This window comes from Bombus bifarius, unplaced genomic scaffold (genome assembly GCF_011952205.1).
Source record: "Bombus bifarius isolate JDL3187 unplaced genomic scaffold, Bbif_JDL3187 scf7180000008194, whole genome shotgun sequence".
NCBI classification, from domain to species: Eukaryota; Metazoa; Arthropoda; class Insecta; order Hymenoptera; family Apidae; genus Bombus; species Bombus bifarius.
The window spans coordinates 1,292,361-1,314,753 of NW_022884502.1; the positions used below are offsets into that span (position 1 = coordinate 1,292,361).

Consider the following 22,393-nt stretch of genomic DNA (forward strand, 5'->3'; position numbering starts at 1 on the left):
AACGATATACTTGCTCCCGAGAACTGTGTTGCGATATTCTTGTCATATGGGATATGTAAAGGATATTTATGTAAATATTTTTAAGTCATATATTTGACAAATCTCAAAAGATATTACACAGAAGCCACAGAGGCGCGTAACTTTATCATTTAAATTGTTAATAGTAATAATATTTGAGTTTATAAGGTAACAAAATGTGCTGCAGACTATCAGCTACAATGCACCGGTCATCGTGCTGTAGTCAATTCGAAAATAAATAAAAATCGCACGCTCCAAAATTATGTTATCGCTAGATTCAATCCGTTCCTTTCATCGGATATAAAAAGTCAATTATTCGTTCTTTTGTACATATAAAATAGATTAACTATGTGTATAAATATAACAGAACATCATTGGCTACCACAACTTATGCGTAAGTGACCAAAAGGCAAATACTATAAAATTAATATTTTACAAATTTATTGCACTTACCACTGCTTTTGTGGTAGCATATTTTTCCACATTAATATGTTATATTAAGAATTAACAAATGAAAATTAATAGCACAGCAAAGTATGAATTTTCCTAAGTTCCTGCGTTCCTACGTTAACAGTAAAAACTTGTTCTTGACCTTGATGAGGAATAGCGATTTCGGCAGCAAGCAATTGACTTTCATGCATTGCTGCAGTCATTTCACGATTTGGGAATACTGCGAAATTAGCTTCAGCCATTCCACCTACTGTTCTTTGTATAACTTCTTCAAGAACTTCATTCTACAAGAAAAACACAAAAGTTTTAATTTTGATTTACAAACAACTATAATACTGTATATTTATAATTTTCTACTGATTAATGACTTACGATCAATTGATCAGTTCGATCTTTTAACTCTTTCATGACTATTTCTCGTTGTAACAATTGATAAACTGGCATTGCCTTTTCTAACACTGGGCCCTCCATATCACGTGCCTTATTACGTCTTAAATCAGGAACGATAGGGAATGTCATGACTTGCTTAATATCCTGGAAAACAAGAAAAAAATGTTGATTAAAATTAAATAAATATAAAATAATATTTTTTGAATCTTTCATTTATATAATAATTGTTTTGTAAGTTACTTTAGTAAGATCATTAGTTTTTTGTTTTAATTCCTGTATTTTAGCATTAATTGATCCCTGTCTTAATGGAAGAGGAGTTATTGGATCCAAGCTTTCTAACTTTTGACGTAATATATCAGACATTAATTTCTTTCTTTGTTGGTTTTCACTGTTTAATGCTTCTTTAAGAGCAGTTATCTCTTGCATTAAGAACTTATTGTCCATTGATTGCATTCCAGATGCTGCTGTAACGCTTCCAGACATATTGTCTGCTCCAGATGCAGACATCATCGTCTTCTTTCCAACAGATTTTAATTTTTCCTTTAACTGGCCTCTCTCCATTTCCAAACTATCAATATCTGTCTGAAGGTGATCCATCGTTTCCTCAAATTCTTTTTCCTTTCGTTTCAATTGATTCATTGCTTCTTCCAATTTTCTCTTCAACTTTTCTACATTCAATTCATGTTCATGTTGTTGAGTTGCAAGTTTTTTCTCTACAACATCTTTTCTCAAAATCATTTCACATAATTCTTCTTGTTTTTCCCTAAGAGCTAATCTCGCTTCAAGTATATCACTGTCTCTTGCTTCTAATTTCCTACTAAGTATCTTAATTTCTTCAGCTTCTTTCTTTGCTGCTTGTGCTCTTACTTTGATAGGCTGTAAAGATTCACTTTCCACATTTTGTTCTCGTTGCTGTGATAACTGTCCACTTATTGCTAATTCGTTTTCACATTCTGCCATTTTTTGTGCGAAATTGGCCGCTAACTGTTGGATACTTGATAAACTTCCTTTAATCGTAGCTACGGGTCCAACATCTTCCGTATCATAAACTTTTTCGCATGCTATAGAAGCCATCTCCTTCAATTTATCTGCACCAAGTCCTGTATCTAAGTCGCCATTGGTAATAATTGCTTGCACAGCACTCTTCAGCAAAATCTGTAATGTTTTCATCATCTTCACAGCATGTTGGTAACACGTAAAAAGTTGTTCACTACAGTCTTTATCCAATCCTAAATTAGATTCTGCATTATGAATTGCAGCAGCATGATCTGTCAATACTCGTCTTCTAGCTGACTTTAGGTGTTGTTGAATTACTTCACACGTTGTCTCCGCATGCTGACAAAGGAGGCCTAAATCACCACTGTCTCCCTGAATCAAAGTTTTGATTGCCGCAGCATCAGTCATAATAGCTTCACAAGAACTGTCCAACATCCTCGTACCATTAACTACCAAACGAGCTTGGTTGATGGTTTCTCCAAATAACACAGAAAACATAGTACAAAAATATCCACAACATTTCTCGATAGCATCCATTGGTAGATTCTCGTCTAATTGATCTTTTTTAGCTAGTTCTATCAAGGAATCCAAAGATTTTTCCTGCGCTGCCATTTCTGGATAAACTGCTCCAGCCTTAAGTAACATTTCAGGACTACATACATTTAATGCAGATTCAAAACAACCAAGGAACGTTTGTAATGCATACATGTATGAACAAAGACGTGATCTGAAGGTATATTGTGCTACCGAATGACCCTTTAAGATAGCTGTTCTATCTACTTTATCCAATGATCTATATTTTTCTCGTACTTGTGACATAAGTATCTCGGTTTTTTGTATCATCCTTGGTATAAGTAAAAGTGTTAGAATAGCATCGTGATCACCGCCGCGTGCTAGGAATGCAGGAGACATGAAAGATAATAAATATTTCACATGATTTCGAGCTTCTTCGGCTTCCAATCGTCGTAACTCAAGATCAACAGCTTTTGTTTGAGCACGGGTTTCAGCAAAGGTTTTTTGGAAATCTAAAATTTCTGCTAATTGTTGCTCTGCGCCCCCCATTCCAAATTTAGAGGTTTCAGTTGATTGCACACGTTGTTGTAATTGCAAACATTGATCTTGTAATTGATGAGTGAGTTCGCGGAACTTTGTAATTGTAAGTTCACGGTCCGTTAATGTTTCCAAAGCCGCATCTCGATGTCGATAAGCATCGCGCGCTGCTCCAAGCGCTAAATCCAATTCTTCTCGCAATTCTAGTTCTAATTCTTTCGATGATTCAGCAAGTTGATCAGACATATCCTAAACAAAAGGATAATTATTTAAGCAGCAATTTTTTGAATAATGTTTAGAAAAGACTTTACGTACTTGTAAGGCTTCCAAATCTGCAACGGCTTCTTCCAATTCTGCAACTTTCTCTTCTAATGCCATCTTTTTCTCACCAAGTACTTCAACCATTTCTTCAGCACCTAATGCTGCATCAACCTATTTGATGAAGGAACAAATTTATATATATGCTGAGTTATCATTAAGGTTAGGGGCGTGTAACGAATCTTCACTCGAATTAGCCATCGTTATTATACAATAGAGATAATGTTTATTGGTACAAGTATGATTATTACAGAATTCAACAAGTAATCGCGGTGATCGGATACTCGAGATACTAATATGACAGTGATCTTAGCTTCGATAGCGAATCCACGGTCAACAGGGTAGCAAATGTGCTTTCTTCCAAAGTTTAAGAAGTACTCGACTTACTTGTCCACAGTACAAGTATTACTCAATTAACTCTTTGTTAAAACGTAGAGTATTCACTGATCGTAAAGATGCTGCGTAACTCACTGATGAGATCGTACGTGAATGACTTTCTGTCACGATGATGCTGCAGAGGAAAACTATGATGGGGTGTGTCCGAGGATACGAGATCATCGGATTCGTCGAGGAAAGCCTTCGTTCAGGAAGTAAGAGAAATGGACGTTGCTGTTAATTGGTTAATTTCTATGTTGGTGGTTGAAGAAGGATGCTAACCGCCCTTGAGAGAAAGTTGCTAGCGGGAGAAAAGTTGTTCGTGAGAAAAGCAGATTTCCCGTATCTTCCCGTAGTAGGTGATAGATTTAGGGACTGTTAGGACAAAGACTATTTGTCCGTTTGAAGAATCTTAGCTAACTAAATCCTAAGATTTATAGCGGGCCCTTAGGCTAGCTGGAAATATACTGTGAAGATGTATCGACATCTGGCAATTATCTTATTCGAAGGATAGGGTCTTCGTGTGGCGAGCCATGGGACAGAAATCGTTGGAAAGTTTACTGTCGAGTGCCGCTACATCTATTTTTCAAGGAGAGCTATACAATTACTCCATACCTCTGTTAGGTACAACGTTCATCCCGTGACCGCGGCTACGTTTAGTGACTAGTTGTGTCACTTCGAGGCCAAACTCATTGTCACAAATCTCGGGCAAACATAATCGAATTAAATCATAAACAATTACTTAAGTACAGCTATGATAAAAAGTCTAGACTAAAGTATTGGGGATTTTCCTTAGAATTTCAAAGAAAAGGCCCCGATGTCCTTTCATCTCCGACATATATATTGTGGTATCGGGGAAAAACCGTTAGGAAAATCCTGATGAACTACAGGTGGAAAACAGTAGAAGTTCTGACAGGCCGGGAAGGATAGGAAATTAATTAACCCTTTGCGGACGGGACGGTTCAAAGTCAACCGTACCGTGGGACCGAGCTGTTGTCGCGATAGTCATTTAAAATTGCCATGCACATTTCTGCTTAGGCGCACTTTTCGTTCATGGATGTTAAATTCTAGACATATGTACATGCACAGATTCTCCACAGGATAAATAAAATGATACACATATAAGTCTTCAAGTCAGTTCTATCAATTGTTTTCGCCAAACGCATATATGAGTTCCTCAGCCAAATTGATGGCTTACGCAGAACGCATATATGCGGCGGTAATTCGCAAAGGGTTAAAACAGGTGTACTTGACCATCTTGGGTCATCCACATCTGTGGAACACATGTGCGTCAGGTATAAAAAAGATGTCTTGGTGGGGAGAGTGATCAGTAGTCAATAGATGTAGTTGGAGTTACGAGTAAGCCGCGAGTAGTTGCGGGTTGTTGAATCGTTATGGGTTGTTGACTCGTTGTGAGTTGTCGAGTCGTTGTGAATTGTCGAGTTGTTGTAAGTTGTTAGTTGTAAATTGTAAGTTGAGTAGTTAAACAAATTTAGTTGCCCTAGTTGTATCACATTACTACGTCAAGTTTAAATTAAATAGTTATACGTCTGTTTCAATCACAATAAATAAATCTATATAATAAATAAAGATCATTATAATTCTCGCCATTATAATATTAATAAAAAATTACCCATTAACAATTATTAATATTTCTTACTTGTTCTTGTAAATCTGCTATCTGATGTTCCATTTCCTCTACTCGTGTAGACAATTTTTCCTTTGTGCGACCTAGTTCTAATATTTCTGACTTCTTTTGATCTAAATCTTTCTGAAGTTTTTGGAATTCGTGCTTCTCATGCGCAGAGAGATCTCGCATTCTAACAAGAGTCTCTCGTAGTCGATTGTTTTGTTGTTCTAATTGTTTTATTTCGTAACTTGACACACCACCAGCAGAACCCCCTCCTGCAGCCTACAATAATTATACAGCCATCTATATATTAATAATCTGTATAAAAAATAAGGATGGGGTAAAAATCGGACGATTAAATCTAGGTATAGATAGTGTAAGATAGGATAAGCTAGTTTCTGTAGAGATAAGGAAATACAGAATGAGAACTATTGTGTAGAAAACAGAGCTTAATACCAGAGGTAAACCAATGAAACATTACAATGCTAATGTCCGAATACACTGTTACAGTAAAATCTACCCGGAAGTTCGTTCATAGGAAAATCCTTCATTTAAATCCTTCTTCTAGTCGTTTTTTCTGGCACTTAGTTATACGCCCCTCTTCAATGCTCGGGGGTTGCGCGATTTTTGATGAGCCTTGCCAACATCATACGAGCGATAGCGGGGCACATGGTTAGGTCTTACCTCTCCTTGGTTGGATAACTCTCGCTGCGTCGTGTGGGTGCCAAATATTGGAACAGCTGACTTTCCTCAAATGTCGCTGGCGACTAATAGCCCATCGTAAATCACACACACACACACACAATACAAATCATAACTAGATGAACTATGAAATACTTTACCCTTTCAGATACTTCTGTTCGTAATATTTCCAGATCTAGTGTTTGTTCTTCAAGTTTTTCTTTCAATTGCTCTAATTCAATTTGTAATGTTTCAGCCTTTTCTTCAGCCATTTCTTTATCTAATGTTGCCATTTCTACGGTTTCTGCAAGATCTGCCATTTCTTCTTGGAATTGTTCTCTAGCTGCATGTGCTTCTCTCGCTTCTTGACGCGCACGTTGTAGCTCTCTTTGAAGACTAGCCTTTTATCATAGAAATAAATAAAAAAATGTTAAAGTTAATGAAAACTATGAAACTTCATTAATCTAATTCAAAAGCTTCCATTACTTGGCTTTCCATAACTTTCGTTTTGAATTCAATAAGTTGTTCAAGTTGAAGCTTTGTTTTTTCAAAGTCTTTCATTCTTTCTTTGTCTTGCATTCTTTTCACCCGTAAAGTTTCTACTTTTTCAGTAAGATCACGAACCTATAATAACATATATAAAACACATTATTTTGTATTTGTTCTGTATATCAATAAACAAATATTGAAATATTTTATTTCAGACTGTGAAAATATCTTCGTAATAACCAAGCAGAATTTCAGATAAAGTCAAAATCTAACTTGCTGAGAAATGGCTTTAACCATTCTCAATCTTTAAGTTGATTATTCAATGATAGGAAACAAATTGGTGGTGGTGACTAAGGGAACATTCATTTAAGTCCATTCAACAGTTAAGCAACAGAAGTTGAAAGAAATTTATGGAGGCTAGAAACTCTGTTTAAAAAAGCTGCAGTGTCTTTAAGAAATAAATATAATTTGAAAAAATAAAACCAATTTTATTAATATTATTTACCTGAGATTTCAGATTTTCATTTTCCTGTTGAAGTTGCAAATGTGATAATTTTTCTTCTACTACATTTGCAGCTGCTGCAGAACCTGCCATTACTTGGCCAGGTACAAACTGTGGTTTCAGAGTCTCTACAAAACCTGTCTAAATTGCAAAGAAATTATAAATGAAACTATATTTTAACATTGGGTGTTTTTTTTATTATCGCGTTGGAAACACATATTTTACTAAAGAGTTGCATTAGGTGCTTCAGTTTGAGGTAACCTTCGAAATGCTTTATTTTAATTAATTTATTTATAAATGATATAATTATAAATGTAATTTTCTATTGACGGTAATGAAAAAAACACCCTATATTTCCTATACAAAACATTATGTTTCAGAAAAATGTTGTTTCTGTATGTACATTCAGTAGAATTAGTCTATTTCAAAGTGATTAATGATATTAATTGTGACAAGAGACACCAACAAGCTACACCAAATATTCTATTAGTTCTAACAAGTGTAGGAAATTCAGTCAATGAGTTGAATTGTGTTATATGACACTGCAGTTGACAATAGGCATAATATTAACTAAGTCATCTATCATGTCCTAATCATTTATAAATATCAACTGCATTTATATCAGGGATGTAAGGCTCTTGGTAAACGATGATTAAATAAAAAGAAAGAAACAGGATGTTCCAAGTATGGATCACAAATTTATACCGCAATGCTGTTAAATTCCTATTCATAGAAAGATTGTTATCATTACCTCATTAATATAATGCTAAGGGGAATTCAGTATCTAATTGTTAAAAAGAAAAATGACAATTGTACATTTGAATACCCCTTCTCATGAGAAATTTTAGACTAAGCATCACAGAACTCAATTAACAAAGCAGATCCTTAATGGAACAGTGAAAATAGTGAAGGATAAATCAGTTCCACAATCCATTAAGAAGAAGTAAACCCATCAAAGTGCAGTGATGCTAATTTGAAGTCATGTGTTACAATGCTTATGATCAACAAACAACTAGTATGAGAAGGTTTAAGGTCAGATGAGAAAATTTAGATATTACAATTAATGAGTATTAATTACATTATTGTGATCATCTTGGGCCTTTGGCTTTTTGCCGGGAGGCGAGCTCGTGCTAGGGGACTTCTGAAACACGTACGTGCATTCCCATATGAATCATTCTGTGCCAACGGAATTATTTAACATGTGCTCAAAGTTTAAAGTTCACTACTCTGTGTTATTAGCTTATCTGGCATTATAAACATTTCTCTGTAGTTTTTTATTTAATACCGAGTCACAGAATACGATTCTTTGAATATGATAGTAACAAACATATAAGTTACTTCAAATTTTCAAAGATTTAAACGTAGCAAAGCCAATCTTTTATCACATTTTTTGAGAATTTATCACATATAGAGGTATATTCATATTTTATGGAAAACTTCATCTCATGTATTCATGCCTTGTTGAATCCTCAGAATAATTCATTCACTGTGTTCACATAAATAACTGATATATCAACTTATTAAAATTAACTATATAGAAATAATAAAAGCATGACCAGAACAACAAACAATACCTCGATGAATGAAGCTCCTTTAGATGTTGGAACTGGTATAAGTGATTCTCCTCCATCTTTACGTTCATGCTGTGATCCAGACAAACTTTCTGTACTTGGAGCACTTAAAAGTGTCCTACTACCAGCCAATGAAAGTCTTGAACTGTAAAAAACACAATGTTAGTATCTCTTTAGTAAATATAATTTAAGTTCTGACAATATTTACGATATTAAAGCTATATTCCCTTGCAATTACAACACAATTTAGATGCACATCATCAATTACAAATACATTAAATTATTTGATAGCATAGTTTTAAAATACTTTATTGATATGTAAAGTGCTATAATATTTTTCCAAAAGTAAAAAATTATATATCAATTGCAATTTTTTATTCATATTCTTATTTATATCCTACATACATTTGCTATAATGAGAAAAGCTTACAAATGTATAAAAAGTGAATAACAGATATAATTCTTAGCTGCTTATATATATAAAAGCATTTAAGGAGGATATTAAGGCAAATTTTTCAGGGATCAATCTTTATAAATTCTTACCCAGATAGTTTCTCAGATTGCTGCCTAGTATGGGCAGGAGAAGTTTTTCTCCGTACTCTTTTATGACCAGCATATGAATTTTAAGAATTTATTAATTATACTTGTCTCAAAGTACCTATTTTTTATTATTTCTTATATCAAAAATTGTACAATAAGATCCACCAATTTATATCTTATATATTAAAAATTATGATTTATCATTCAATGTAATAACTTACGCAGTAGGTTCATTCCTTCGACGTGTACTTATGCTAGCATAAAAATTATGATAAGATAAGCTAATGGCATTGTCACATGTAATACGCAACATTATCTCAATAAAAAAAAAAGAAATGCGACATCTGAAAAAATTTAAGGTAAAAAAAAACCACATTACCTATTTAATCGACTTCTAGCACGTGCCGCACTGGTCTCGTCTGGTGTAGTAGCACTACTACCTGCTGAAGATGGACTAGCAGGTTCAGTTCTATTGCCTGCTTCATCCAACAAAATAAGTTGTGACTGCCGTACAAACATTCCATGATTTTCAGCACACTAGTACAATAAAAATGTGTACAATGTAATTATGTGATTGCTATATTTTATATATACAGACAAATATAAAATAACCTACTTTAAAATAACATTGCCCTTTGATAGTTCCATTGTTCTTTCCTTTTGGTTCATCAAGTATGACTCCAATCCATTTTCCTGAAGCGAAACTTGGATGACCAATATAAGCAATTATTCCTTGACAGTCTTTGCCAGGAACTTCGACACGCTGTCCGACTTTATACGACATTTCAGCCGTGGAAGATTATTACATCTAGTTTCATACAGTTCATTTATTGTAACAGGATATCTTTTATCACTCGTTCAACTGTTCAGCTTGTCAATTATATATTTGAATTTCGTTACAAGCAGTTCAAACGACATAAATTCTCAATCACACTGACACATACGTTGCTCTACTAACTATAAAATTATTCGGCCACTTATGTCAGTCAGCTTCTGCCAGCTTCTTTAGACCGCTTCTATCTTATGTGCTGCTATAATTAAAGAATTTGAATTTTCATTTCTAAACTAAATAATGCTTATTGTATCTTCAAATTTTACTATTCTACTAAAATCTAAAGTATTAAGATTCTGATTTAGTTATTCAAAATGTCATCATTGATTCTTACTTGATTCATCTTCTTCTAATGAATACCACCACAATATCACTATAATAATTTCTGTTACTATTCAGCTAGATTTATTTTAAATATATTAAAAAATTAAAAAGTACATATTTTTCACCATTTCGTTTTTCTTATCATTCTAATCAATAGTATATTGCTTAATTTCCTTTAAAATATTTTCAACAAAAAAATATATGATTTATAAATCTGAGAATCCAAAATGAGAACACTACTCGTATGTATGCAAAAGAATATTAGGATAGTATCAAAATAAAAAATTTATTTTCTTATCATTTTCTCTGCTTTGTATTACAATTTTATTGTTTTAAATATGAAATAAAACAGATAGAATTAGTTATTATGACACGAACATATGTTAAAGTGTACATCAAAATTTCTTTAAAATTTTCATTGATATACCCGGGGCACTAAGTTACTTAATTACGTCTTTGAATGATATATATGCCTATATGTATATGGCATCAAAATAATACCTTATGTTAAAGTTGATAAAAAATAACTTTCTTTCAGGGTGCGTATATGTATGTGCCTACTATTTATATTCTTTTAAGAAATATCCATAATATATGGAATGGAAACGGAAGCAGTTATGAAGAATTATCATAAAATTTCATTAAGGTTTTTTTAATATGACGTTCTGCTATCGCTGACATCGAATGTGTTTTTCTGCCCGGTTAATTTCATGTCCATTTAATAACAAAGCAAATTATTTCAAAGTGGTGATGGCTAATCATTACGAAGTACCCAATTGGTACGTTTGGAAAATTTTTATCAGACTGTTCCAAATAGTTACTTAACCATTTTAGATACAATATTACTATCTAATATTATAGTATATTTATAGCATAAAAAATATTACCTTACACATAGATTATGCTTTTCAGGGCTGGGAAGCCACCAGTTGGATTACATTTAGATGTACTGAAGAATGACAAATTAATTCAAGTAAGGGAATTATATATTACGCCTAAAGATTTAGGTCTTTTTTAGAGATATATTAGAAATATTATTTTGTTTCAGAAATTAATGGTTGATGAGAAAAAATGTTACTTATTTGGCCGTAATCAACAATTAAATGACTTTTGTATAGATCACGCTTCTTGTTCTCGTGTTCATGCTGCTCTTGTTTATCACAAACATTTAAATCGTGCATTTCTTGTTGACTTGGGTAGCAGTAAGTATTATATCATTATTTTTAATTTATAACATTTTAATTCATAACTAACGTGTTATATTTTATCATACACATTGATTTTTAATTATAAGAAACAGAATCTAATTAAGCAATATGAAATGAACATTTTTAATGATTTAAATAAATATGAAACTCTTTGTTTTTGAACAAAACATTAAGATTTAAGTTATAAATATTATAAATTTTGACTGATTTCTCAGCACATGGAACTTTTATTGGTAATCTTCGTTTGGAACAACATAAACCCACACAATTACCAATTGATAGTACATTTCATTTTGGAGCTTCTACACGGTATTATATTATTAGAGAAAGACCTCAAACTGGCACAAGACCAATTATAGAGGAATTAGAGAAACTATCAGAAGATACAGATGCTGGTGGTTTATTAGGTTTACCTGAAACAGAAACAGAACTTGATGTATGCCTCAAGTAATATTTATATTTAAATTATATTATTAAGATATAGTTTAATAACTATATTGTTAATTACAGAATTTAACGGAATTTAACACTGCACATAATAGACGTATATCTATGCTAGGAATAACAGACGATGAAATTCATAAACCAACTAGAAAACGAAAGAAAAAAGGAATTACGTTCAATGATGATGAAGAAGTAATAAATCCAGAAGATGTTGATCCATCAGTCGGAAGATTTCGTAATCTTGTACAAACGACAGTTGTTCCCAGTAAAGTAAGGGTTATTCCAAATCAACATTATATATATATTTATATATGTTTTATAAATTTATTATTCATTGATATTTTAGAGAATGCGTATGGAAGGAGGTTTAATATCCTTATCAGAGGATCACAATCCTTTAAAGCATCTTCAACCTACAACAACTACACCTCAACTCTATCAAGATTTGCCACCAGAACAGTTTACTCCATCGTCGTTGTCTCTTAATCCATTTTCTAGTGCACTATCTTCATTATCATCTCGACTTGGTATTGCATTACCAAATCCAGCTCCTGAGGTAGAGATGACACCCAATCAAATACAAACAGAAACACCACATGTAGCAGAAATACCAGGACCTACTGATACACGAACGATGGAACCAAAAAAGAAAAAATATGCCAAAGAAGCTTGGCCTGGGAAGAAACCTATTCCAACACTTTTGGTGTAATAATTAAGTTAAGGAGTCTATTTTTATCAGATAGTTTTATTATTTGAGATTTAGGTATTAAGTTATATAAGAATCTATGCATAAATTGTTCGTATAAAGGTTCAGGAAGATATTTGGTTAATAGTCAATATCATTATTAAATTCAATTTAACCATAACTATAAAACTGTATTTTACATAGCAATTTATTCTAATATATATCTTTTTCATCCTTCATTAATCAATTACAATTTTTTATCTTCTTTGTAAAAATCAAAATTGTAATTAAAATTTCCTGTAAGATAAACAAACATAAATAAATAGAGATTACTTTAGCATTAAGAGAAATATAAATATAATAATGATAAGAAAGTTTTTTTGTGATATAGTACATTATCACTAAAAAAAGTTATTTTCGTTAATTATATCCGGTAAAGTTACTACATTTACTTATGAATGTTGTATATATAAGATATATTCTTTACAAGTAATAACACGATGATATTGTCTTCAGATAATTTAAATATCTTTATTTGCGAAAGTGACAAATCACTATACCCGCGTACTTATTGTTAGTGCAATAATTATACTGACTTGGAATCTTGGATAAATTCCACTTCTACTATTTACGAAAACAGTAAGTACATTATAATTTACGAGTTTTATTTTTTCAGGTAAAAGTACTGTTTCTAGCACATAGAAATTTATTTTTAATTTAATAATACATCACCCAAAACTTCAAAGCTAACTGGGGGGAATATATTTTTGTTTATTTTATTAATATGTTTTTTTAATAAATGTTATAAAAAAATAATTTTATTAAAAAGATGAAAATAAATAAACAAATCACAAGACATAAGAAGCGTAATATAAAACACCAGTCTCTTTGTACATACAATTAATTTGATCATGCATAAGTCCTTTTGTTGGGTAGCTGAAAAATGCCGAAATACTTGCACGGATTACGTGCATTTATATATATTAATATTCCAACGAAGCATCTGGTGTGGTTGACGATTCGAGTGCGACTTCTTCGTAGTCTCTCTCTAATGCGGCGAGATCATCACGCGCTTCTGCAAACTCACCTTCCTCCATACCTTCTCCGACGTACCAATGAACGAATGCTCGCTTGTGATACATAAGATCGAACTTGTAATTTAATTTAGACCAGGCTTCCTCTATAGCTGTTGTGTTCGACAACATTGAAACCGCCCTTTGAACCTATATCATATTTAACTTTGTAATTGCATTTTAAAAATAATATATAAATTGTCTCAAAATATGTTCAAATAACTGAATTAGTGCTTCAACTATAGTATGTTTAATCCTTTAATTATAGCGTATGGAAACAATACCGTGAAACATTAAATTTGCTCTTTAATTATTACTGATAATGACAGACATATTTATGTAATAATTGATACCTTGGCGAGGTCTCCACCCGGAACAACAGTAGGTGGTTGATAATTGATGCCGACCTTAAAACCAGTTGGACACCAATCAACGAAACGTATACAACTTTTCCTCTTCATAGCCGCAATTGCCGCGTTCACATCCTTTGGTACCACCTCTCCGCGATAAAGTAGGCAACAGGCCATATATTTTCCTTCTCGAGGATCGCATTTGACCATTTGATTGGATGCCTCGAAGCATTCGGACGTTATTTCTGCTACAGACATCCCTTCGTGGAAAGCTTTATCAGCCGAAACCACCGGCGCATAAGTCGCCAGTGGGAAATGAATCCTAGGATATGGTACTAAGTTCGTTTGAAATTCCGTTAGATCTACGTTCAGAGCACCATCGAATCTCAAAGAGGCAGTTATCGATGATACCACTTGGCTGATAAGGCGATTCAGATTCGCGTATGAAGGCCGCTCGATACCAAGCTTCCTTCTACATATATCATAAATTGCTTCGTTATCCACCATAAACGCGCAATCCGAATGACCGATTGTAGTGTGAGTTGTCAGAATCGAGTTGTATGGTTCTACGACGGCGGTAGATACCTACACATTATTTTTCTTTACGTAAGGATACTGTGTTACCCAACTTCCCATCATATATACAAGGTAATTATAGATAAAACAAACGCGAAAAAAATATCTATCAATTTCTTTCTTTTTGGCTTTGCATACTTGTGGTGCTGGATATACGGCAAATTCTAATTTGCTCTTTTTCCCATAATCATCGGACAGTTTTTGCATAAGCAACGAAGTGAATCCCGACCCGGTGCCTCCTCCAAACGAGTGGAAGACGAAGAATCCTTGAAGTCCAGTACATTGATCCGTCAACCTTCTCACTCGATCCATTACAGAGTCTATTACTTCCCTACCGATGGAATAATGACCACGAGCATAATTGTTTGCAGCATCTTCTTTACCCGTGATTAATTGTTCAGGGTGATATAATTGCTTGTAAGCTCCTATCCTTACTTCGTCTATAGGAAGTTTTGAAATATTCGTATTTTTAACATCACTCGTTATATCAGCCTTCCATAGAGCTTCAAAAGATTTTACGATTTATACAGTTAAAATATTCTTTTTACGGAAATTAAACTAACCAACGACCGTAGGCTCTAAATCAACCATCACAGCACGCGGTACCATCTTGCCAGAACTGGTTTCATTGAAAAAGGTATTAAAACAATCGTTTGTTCCGGACACTTTGTCTGATGGTATCGTTCCATCCGGTTGAATTCCATGTTCCAAACAATACAATTCCCAACACGCATTACCCATTTGAACACCTGCTTGACCCACGTGCATTGAAATACACTCACGCTGAAGCAAAATTTATAACTTCCGTTAACGATTAAAAATTAAATAAAAATAGTCTTCTGCAATAAAAAAAAATGCTCTACATCGTTTGTAACTTGAGAATAAACATATGTAATTCATTTTACATTGTACTGAACATTGTTAAAAAGAGATATATTGCTTGTGTAATAGAGTATTATGAATTTCATTTACGTCATACCATTTTGATTACTTTAGAATAACACGTATATCTTGAAATATTATTTGAAATTTTCTTGGATTGTCGAACCGAAAAAGAATTAAAGATTTTTCTTAATTACAAGAAATTTTGGAAGTCAGTCATCCGCTACCCAAGAAAAATCCTGTGACAATTTACTTCAGTTGTCCGGACAACGAAATTGTGTAATGAAAATAACAAAAAAAAAGGAAAGTTGAAAGTCATCATATATATTGAAAGTCATCATATATATTGAAAGTCATCATATATATTCTTTAATTGATATTTTCATCGAATAAAACACGAAAACCTTGATAAAATGACAAACATATGTTCATTACATTATGTTCATGTTAGATTATATTAGATCACATTATATTACACGATAAGCTTATCTACATAGTTACAGAAGTTTCATAAGTTTTTTCATTTATTGCTTTTATTTATCTTAGTTCCTTATCTCCATAAAACATTACTCATTGCAATTTTTAATTGAATACATGATCAGTGCTTGTAAATATATTTTTTAACGCAATTCACCTTGTTCTCATATTATATATGATCCATTGCATGCTGCGAATAAAAAAGGAAGGATATAATTCTTCCTTCCCTTTCATTAGTACAATTTCTAGAAATAGATAGTTAAAAATAACCTGTTAATGTTTGGGATAAGTTAATGCCCTTGACATTTTCATCACATCCTATCTTCCCACGAATACTATGCATTACTGTGCAATAGTTTGTGATCTCGAGAGCCTTATGTAATTACATACGTTCAATCGATCGTGCGCGTGTTGTGCACGTGTCATGATTTGTTGAATCATTTCTTAATAGGTTCCTTACTATCTCGTAACAGAAAACTCCTAGCAATTAGTTGAGAGAAACAGAATTGTTACTCGTGACTCCTTAATGATGACGCGAAGAATTACTGTTGAATTAACGTAAATGTACCTAATGCTTTTTAGAGTGACTACTCAAATTCTTTTGTGCGGCATGGTTTATTCTTGTAGAAATAGCTGTACTATGTGTAAAACGATCGATCATGGATTCTAGTAAGAAGTATGACAATCCCAATCCAAAATTAACGGCGAATGTTTTTAGTAAACTGATCTTTTGGTAAGTTTTCTATGTTAATTATAATAATTTTTTTAAAATAGAGCTATTGTTATATAAAAATATTTATTATAATATTTAAGGTGGCTGAAACCTCTATTCTGGTATGCTAAGGATCATGATCTTGAGATTAAAGATATCTATAATGTCATGCCAAATGATGTTAGTCAACATCTTGGAGATAAACTCGAGAGGTAATAAGCATATGTACATAAGGATAATACCAATATTTTGGAACTGATAAAATTCATATCATGAACTATGTTTGTATTGTCTCCATTCTTGTTTAGGAACTGGATTAAAGAAGTTAAGTCCGCAGAAGGAGCAAATAGAAAACCTAAATTTTTTAATGCTTTAAGAAAAACATTTATGTGGTCATTTGCTCACTATGGAGGATGGCAGTTTTTTTTAGCAGTTGTTTTAAGGTAAGAGCGAGAAGTTTCTTATTGCATAATTTTTATCATTATAATATATATTATTCACTATTATTGTATAATTTTTAATCACTATGGAATTCTAGGGTTATTCAACCATATGTGCTAGGTCTTCTTATCTGGCACTTTGATCCTAGAGCAACATCCACAGCTAATGAAGCATACATTTATGCTTCAGCTGTTATACTTATAGTCTTATGTGGAGCTTTAATTACTCATCATTCTATGTTAGGTTTAATGGAAGTTGGAATGAGAGTGAGAATAGCATGTTCCTCTCTAATGTATAGAAAGGTGAAAACAAATTATTATCCATAAATTTATATTTATCAACTATTGTTACTTAAAATACCATTGCTTTTAGATTTTGCGTTTGTCAAGATCTGCTACTAATGTTACTACTCCTGGACAAATTATAAACATAATGTCAAATGATGTAGCAAGATTTGAACAATTATTTATAGCATTGCATTATATTTGGATCTTACCCATTCAAGGTGCTCTGATTACTTTTATGATATGGGAAAGTGTAGGAATCGCATCTTTAGCTGGTGTTTTTCTTATAACTATGCAAACTGTACCTGTTCAAGGTATGTACATATGTCATCATGTATCACTATTACAATTTTGTTTGTGTAATAGCCTTTTAAATTATAAAAGAAGAAACTAACTAACGTGGTTTTATTGTAGGATATCTAGGAAAATGGGTATCAAAATTAAGATTAAAAATCGCAGTTAGGACTGACGAAAGAGTAAGATTAATGTCAGAAATAATTGGTGGAATTCAAGTTATTAAAATGTATACTTGGGAACAACCATTTGAAAAACTTGTTAGCTTTGTTAGAAGGTTTTCTTCAGTGTTTTGTTATGTTATTATTATTGTTATACAAGTATTATAAATTATTAAATGTGTTTAAAATGTATAATTACTTTTTAGTCAGGAGATAGACGTACTAACAGTTGCATCGTACTTACGAGGTTTTACCTTAGCTACTTTTGTGTTTACCGAACGTACAACATTATACTTTACAATTATGGCATATGTACTTCTCGGCAACACTATATCTGCCGATAAAGTATTTTCGATGGCACAATATTTCAATATCCTCCAACTTACTATGGCTATATTATACCCTATGGCTGTATCTGCTGCTGCAGAGGCTCATGTATCTATTAAGAGACTTGAAGTAAGAGAAATAATTATTATCGTTTTGTTCTATGTAGATTTTATATATGTAATTTATAACATAACATTTTTTTAGAATTTCCTTTTATTGAAAGAAAATAATAACATAATCCAGTCACAACAAACCAGTGGAGATGGTAGTATTATGATGAAAAATATTACAGCATCTTGGACAGAAAACACAATTGCAAATACGTTACATGATATCAATGTTCAAATAGAACCTGGTAAGCTTTATGCTATTGTTGGTTCAGTTGGTGCAGGAAAGGTAATATATCCTCATACATATATATATATATATATATCTTCAAAAAGTAATGTCTTCATTGTTTGTAATGCAGAATGCTGCTAATCTTCATGTACATTTTCAGAGTTCATTTCTTCAATTAATTTTAAAGGAACTACAACAGTCACATGGAGAAATAAAAGTAAATGGTACTGTATCTTATGCTAGTCAAGAAGCATGGTTATTTTCGGGTACAGTGCGCAATAATATACTTTTTGGGCAGTCTTATGATAAAGAAAAGTATAATGATGTTGTTAGAGCATGTACTCTCATTAAAGATTTTCAGCAGTTTAATTACGGCGACAGAACTTTAGTTGGAGATAGAGGTGCAGCACTCAGTGGTGGTCAACGAGCAAGAATTAATTTAGCTAGGTACATATCGACAAGAAATAAACGGTATTATGTTGAAATATTAACTTTAAGAACCACTTTTAATTCAAATGATCATTACAACAGGGCTGTATATAGGAACGCGCATATTTATTTATTGGATGATCCATTATCCGCAGTCGATACTCACGTAGGAAAACAATTGTTCAATGAATGCATCAAAAATTATCTTCGAAATAAAACAAGAATTCTTGTAACACATCAGGTTCAATATTTGAAAGATTGCGATTACATTATTCTATTAAACAATGTAAGTAGTAATAATCAAAACTGTCATTATTATATTACTATGCTATTTTTATGTTATATTACTTTTATAACATTGTTATGTTATAAAGTAATGTTTATTTTAGGGCAAAATCGAATGTGAAGGTACATTTACAGAAATTCAAAGCAAACGTACAGACTTTTTACATATGCTTTCGACAGAAGAAAATAAAGGAGATTCGGAAGTCATGGAAATTGATGATAATACTAATCCTGATTTATCTATTAATTATGGTAATGGTAAAGATGATGATGAAACAGAACCAAAAGAAACTGAGGAATTAATGGCAAAAGGAAACGTTTCTAAATCTCTTTATTGGAAATATTTTCGAGCTGGAGGATCTGTCTTAATGATTCTGATTTTTGTATGGTCTTTAATTTTTGGACAGATTGGAAGTAGTGGTTGCGATTATTGGGTTGCTTATTGGTTAGTATCTATTATTATTTCCTTTTAATAAGAGTTATCTTGTGTATTATCTCTCCTTTTTTGTTTTGTTCTTTTTTCTTTTTAGGACAAAACAAGAAGAAATACGCATTAAACGCAATAGTATTAATCATACAGTTCAACTATCGGAACAAAACCACACAGTACCGTTTTCCGCTGACGGAGATACAAATAAATCAATAAATGAAACGACTTTATTGGAGATGGATGATTTTAATAGTACAATTTCAAAATTGTACCCATTAAAAAATGAAAGTTTTGATAATATTGTTAGTAATTTTACTTTGCTTCTTTTCCATTTAAGAAATAGCGACGAATCTTATTTTTTATTTTATATGTATAGACGTGGACTATTAACGCGAGGTCCAATACAGTTTACCTCCATCGTGACACTGCTTTGTGGATTTATGGAGCATTCATCCTTACAAGTATTGTATTGACATCCACAAGAAATATTGTATTTTATAAAATATGTATGAATGCTAGTAAAAATCTTCATAATCTTATGTTCTCGTGTTTATTAAAAGCGCCGATGCTATTTTTTGATACACATCCTTCTGGTAAGTATTTAAAATTATATAAAATAAAATTATACAAAATAAAAATATTATAATGTTAAATTTTAGGTCGCATTCTAAATCGTTTCTCAAAGGATGTTGGATCAGTAGATGAAATTTTACCAAGAACGATGATAGAATCCATCCAAATATTTACAGTAATGGTTGGAATTTTAGTTCAAGTTTTCATTATTAATTGGTGGACAATATTTCCAATGTTTATCATGGGTTTCTTATATTGGCAAATACGAAATATTTATCTTAAAACTGCGCAAGATATGAAACGCTTTGAAGGAACTAGTAAGCATTTTGTAATTTATTAGATAAATATTATTCAGAATGATTAATGTAATATTATTAACAATTCTCTATAAAATTTTAGCCAAAAGTCCTGTTTTCTCCCATGTTAGTTCTTCCTTATTAGGACTAACAACAATTCGTTCTGCTTGCGCGCATAACATGGTTCGGAAAGAATTCGACGTTCACCAAGATCTTCATACTAGTGCTTATTACTTGACAATAGCAACAAGTACTGCTTTTGGATTTGCATTAGATGTTGTGTCTATTTGTTTTATTGCTTTTATTACCTATAGCTTCATCATATTGGATGATGGTAATTTATAAATTTATGCTGTCATCAGAAAAGTAATTAACATTATGTTATTAAATATCTATTCACATATTTTTAGGAAATACATTTGCGGGAAATGTAGGATTAGCCATATCTCAAGTATTAATATTATGTGGAATGCTTCAGCATGGAATGCGTCAAACTGCGGAAACAATATCGCAAATGACAAGTGTAGAACGAATTCTACAATTTACACAGCTCGATAAAGAGGGACCATTTGAAAGTGAACCTAATAAAAAACCGTCTGCACAGTGGCCTTCTAAAGGAGAAATAAATTTCGATCATTTATATTTACGCTATGAAGATTCCGCACCACCAGTTCTTAAAGATTTATGTTTTACCATTAAATCTGGAGAAAAGGTAATTTATTATTGTTTATCAACAAAATTAGCATATTATCTATATATTTAAATTAACCGTTAAGTGTTGCATTTTTAGGTAGGAATAGTCGGTCGCACTGGTGCTGGTAAAACCTCTTTGATATCAGCTTTGTTTCGTTTGGCTAAACTCGAAGGTGCTATTTACATAGATAAATTAGATACAAAACAAATAGGTCTTCATGAATTACGAAGGAAAATTTCTATTATCCCACAAGAACCTGTATTATTCTCAGCGACGCTTCGAGATAATCTCGATCCATTTCATGATTTTGATGATGCTACTCTTTGGGCTGCCCTCGAGGATGTAGAATTAAAATTAAGTGTTTCTTCTCTAGACTATAATGTTGATCAAGGTGGAGCTAATTTCAGTGTGGGGCAAAGACAGTTACTCTGTTTAGCTCGAGCGATCTTAAGAAATAATAAGATTCTGCTTCTTGATGAAGCTACCGCTAATGTCGATCCTGCGACAGATGCCTTAATACAGAAGACTATTCGACAAAAATTCAAGAGTTGCACGGTATTAACCATAGCACATAGATTGAATACAATCATGGATAGCAACAAAGTGCTAGTTATGGATCATGGAAAAGCAATTGAATTTGATCATCCCTATGTTCTACTTAAAAATGAGCAAAGCCATTTCACTAGTATGGTCAAAGAAACTGGGAAGCTAATGTTTGAACAACTCAAAAAAATTGCAGAAGAGGTATATTCATATTAAATATTCTCTTGTTTATAATATCTGTTTATAACAATTTGTTGTAATTTGTATAAATTTTTATCAAATTTTAGGCTTATAACAGTGTCTGCACCGATGCAGAATTGCAGTCACTGCCACAAATTCATAATGGTGAAACAGTGAAAGATAATTAGAATTTTGATAAATACTAATATTGTTCCTACTTACATAATTATTTATTTTATATTTAATGTATAATGACACTTCTTGCGATCAAAACTTCTTTGAAATACTCCAGCTATAATTTTTTAAACTTTGTTTAATGTAAAAATATTGTCCATACATAGTGAGAATGTTCACAAGTAAATTTGCATAAGCAGCATAAGTTTGCATCTGCAAAGCATTGTACTTCATATATAATAGTATTTTTGATATTGTTTAGATATTTTATAATGCAAAATATATTTTATATATGTTGAAAAAGATTACTATATGAAATTATATGTAAATTCAATGTACAATTACTTTTTAATAAAATATATGTACACAA

At 32.2% G+C, this 22,393-nt stretch overlaps 4 protein-coding genes across 12 annotated transcripts; 2 read left to right on the top strand and 2 right to left on the bottom strand.

The window, feature by feature from the left end:
• Window positions 1–75: 75 nt before the first annotated feature.
• LOC117209878 (dynactin subunit 1-like) lies at window positions 76–10,321 on the bottom strand. 5 transcript variants are annotated; one of them, XM_033452322.1, is made up of 15 exons: window positions 10,177–10,321; window positions 9,627–10,041; window positions 9,390–9,547; window positions 9,232–9,264; window positions 9,014–9,070; window positions 8,474–8,615; window positions 7,978–8,040; window positions 6,903–7,040; window positions 6,395–6,532; window positions 6,070–6,309; window positions 5,258–5,509; window positions 3,220–3,336; window positions 1,099–3,153; window positions 841–1,002; window positions 76–752 (listed from the first exon to the last, which is right to left on the bottom strand). In XM_033452322.1, exons 2-15 carry the CDS (start codon window positions 9,792–9,794, stop codon window positions 537–539), a joined length of 3,939 nt encoding a protein of 1,312 aa, XP_033308213.1. In that variant the 5' UTR covers window positions 9,795–10,041; window positions 10,177–10,321; the 3' UTR covers window positions 76–536. The 5 variants fall into 5 exon arrangements, with proteins under 5 accessions (XP_033308213.1, XP_033308214.1, XP_033308215.1 ...); XM_033452323.1 differs by lacking the exon at window positions 10,177–10,321 and having other exon boundaries at window positions 9,627–9,881; window positions 9,955–10,170; XM_033452324.1 differs by lacking the exons at window positions 7,978–8,040; window positions 10,177–10,321 and having other exon boundaries at window positions 9,627–10,170.
• Window positions 10,322–10,646: 325 nt separating this feature from the next.
• Window positions 10,647–12,684, top strand: LOC117209880 (nuclear inhibitor of protein phosphatase 1). The gene is made up of 6 exons (XM_033452327.1): window positions 10,647–10,945; window positions 11,079–11,139; window positions 11,215–11,368; window positions 11,590–11,810; window positions 11,885–12,088; window positions 12,165–12,684. Exons 1-6 carry the CDS (start codon window positions 10,851–10,853, stop codon window positions 12,525–12,527), a joined length of 1,098 nt encoding a protein of 365 aa, XP_033308218.1. The 5' UTR covers window positions 10,647–10,850; the 3' UTR covers window positions 12,528–12,684.
• Window positions 12,685–13,303: 619 nt separating this feature from the next.
• Window positions 13,304–16,269, bottom strand: LOC117209921 (tubulin alpha chain-like). 3 transcript variants are annotated; one of them, XM_033452387.1, is made up of 6 exons: window positions 16,132–16,269; window positions 16,019–16,051; window positions 15,066–15,285; window positions 14,641–14,942; window positions 13,930–14,511; window positions 13,304–13,726 (listed from the first exon to the last, which is right to left on the bottom strand). In XM_033452387.1, exons 3-6 carry the CDS (start codon window positions 15,268–15,270, stop codon window positions 13,487–13,489), a joined length of 1,329 nt encoding a protein of 442 aa, XP_033308278.1. In that variant the 5' UTR covers window positions 15,271–15,285; window positions 16,019–16,051; window positions 16,132–16,269; the 3' UTR covers window positions 13,304–13,486. The 3 variants fall into 3 exon arrangements, with proteins under 3 accessions (XP_033308278.1, XP_033308279.1, XP_033308277.1); XM_033452388.1 differs by lacking the exon at window positions 16,019–16,051 and having other exon boundaries at window positions 16,132–16,209; XM_033452386.1 differs by lacking the exons at window positions 16,019–16,051; window positions 16,132–16,269 and adding an exon at window positions 15,482–15,707.
• LOC117209920 (multidrug resistance-associated protein 4-like) lies at window positions 14,471–22,328 on the top strand. Of its 3 annotated transcripts, XM_033452383.1 has the most exons (19): window positions 14,471–14,574; window positions 16,489–16,594; window positions 16,675–16,785; window positions 16,882–17,016; window positions 17,112–17,316; window positions 17,387–17,612; window positions 17,713–17,869; window positions 17,960–18,209; window positions 18,285–18,476; window positions 18,580–18,866; window positions 18,951–19,134; window positions 19,238–19,578; window positions 19,664–19,865; window positions 19,940–20,156; window positions 20,223–20,453; window positions 20,536–20,766; window positions 20,843–21,144; window positions 21,223–21,870; window positions 21,957–22,037. In XM_033452383.1, the coding sequence occupies exons 2-19, from the start codon at window positions 16,521–16,523 to the stop codon at window positions 22,035–22,037; spliced, it is 4,074 nt and encodes a 1,357-aa protein (XP_033308274.1). In that variant the 5' UTR covers window positions 14,471–14,574; window positions 16,489–16,520. The 3 variants fall into 3 exon arrangements, with proteins under 3 accessions (XP_033308274.1, XP_033308276.1, XP_033308275.1); XM_033452384.1 differs by lacking the exon at window positions 14,471–14,574 and having other exon boundaries at window positions 16,321–16,594; window positions 21,957–22,328; XM_033452385.1 differs by lacking the exons at window positions 14,471–14,574; window positions 20,536–20,766 and having other exon boundaries at window positions 16,314–16,594; window positions 21,957–22,328.
• The last annotated feature ends 65 nt before the right edge of the window (window positions 22,329–22,393 follow it).

Bases quoted from the DNA above. Each gene is read 5' to 3' on its own strand.
- LOC117209878 (XM_033452322.1), bottom strand. From the start codon at position 9,794: ATGTCGTATAAAGTCGGACAGCGTGTCGAAGTTCCTGGCAAAGACTGT. The intron at 9,071-9,231 runs GTAAGTTATTAC...TGGTCATAAAAG, and splicing joins CGAAGGAATGAACCTACTGC to AGTACGGAGAAAAACTTCTC. The intron at 6,310-6,394 runs GTAATGGAAGCT...CTATGATAAAAG, and splicing joins CGAAAGTTATGGAAAGCCAA to GCTAGTCTTCAAAGAGAGCT.
- LOC117209880 (XM_033452327.1), top strand. From the start codon at position 10,851: ATGTGTTTTTCTGCCCGGTTAATTTCATGTCCATTTAATAACAAAGCA. The intron at 11,369-11,589 runs GTAAGTATTATA...CTGATTTCTCAG, and splicing joins TCTTGTTGACTTGGGTAGCA to CACATGGAACTTTTATTGGT. The intron at 12,089-12,164 runs GTAAGGGTTATT...TTGATATTTTAG, and splicing joins CGACAGTTGTTCCCAGTAAA to AGAATGCGTATGGAAGGAGG.
- LOC117209921 (XM_033452386.1), bottom strand. The intron at 14,512-14,640 runs GTATGCAAAGCC...AATAATGTGTAG, and splicing joins CCGTATATCCAGCACCACAA to GTATCTACCGCCGTCGTAGA. The intron at 13,727-13,929 runs GTATCAATTATT...AATATGATATAG, and splicing joins CGGGTGGAGACCTCGCCAAG to GTTCAAAGGGCGGTTTCAAT.
- LOC117209920 (XM_033452383.1), top strand. From the start codon at position 16,521: ATGGATTCTAGTAAGAAGTATGACAATCCCAATCCAAAATTAACGGCG. The intron at 17,870-17,959 runs GTTTTCTTCAGT...ATTACTTTTTAG, and splicing joins CTTGTTAGCTTTGTTAGAAG to TCAGGAGATAGACGTACTAA. The intron at 18,867-18,950 runs GTACATATCGAC...TCATTACAACAG, and splicing joins GCAAGAATTAATTTAGCTAG to GGCTGTATATAGGAACGCGC.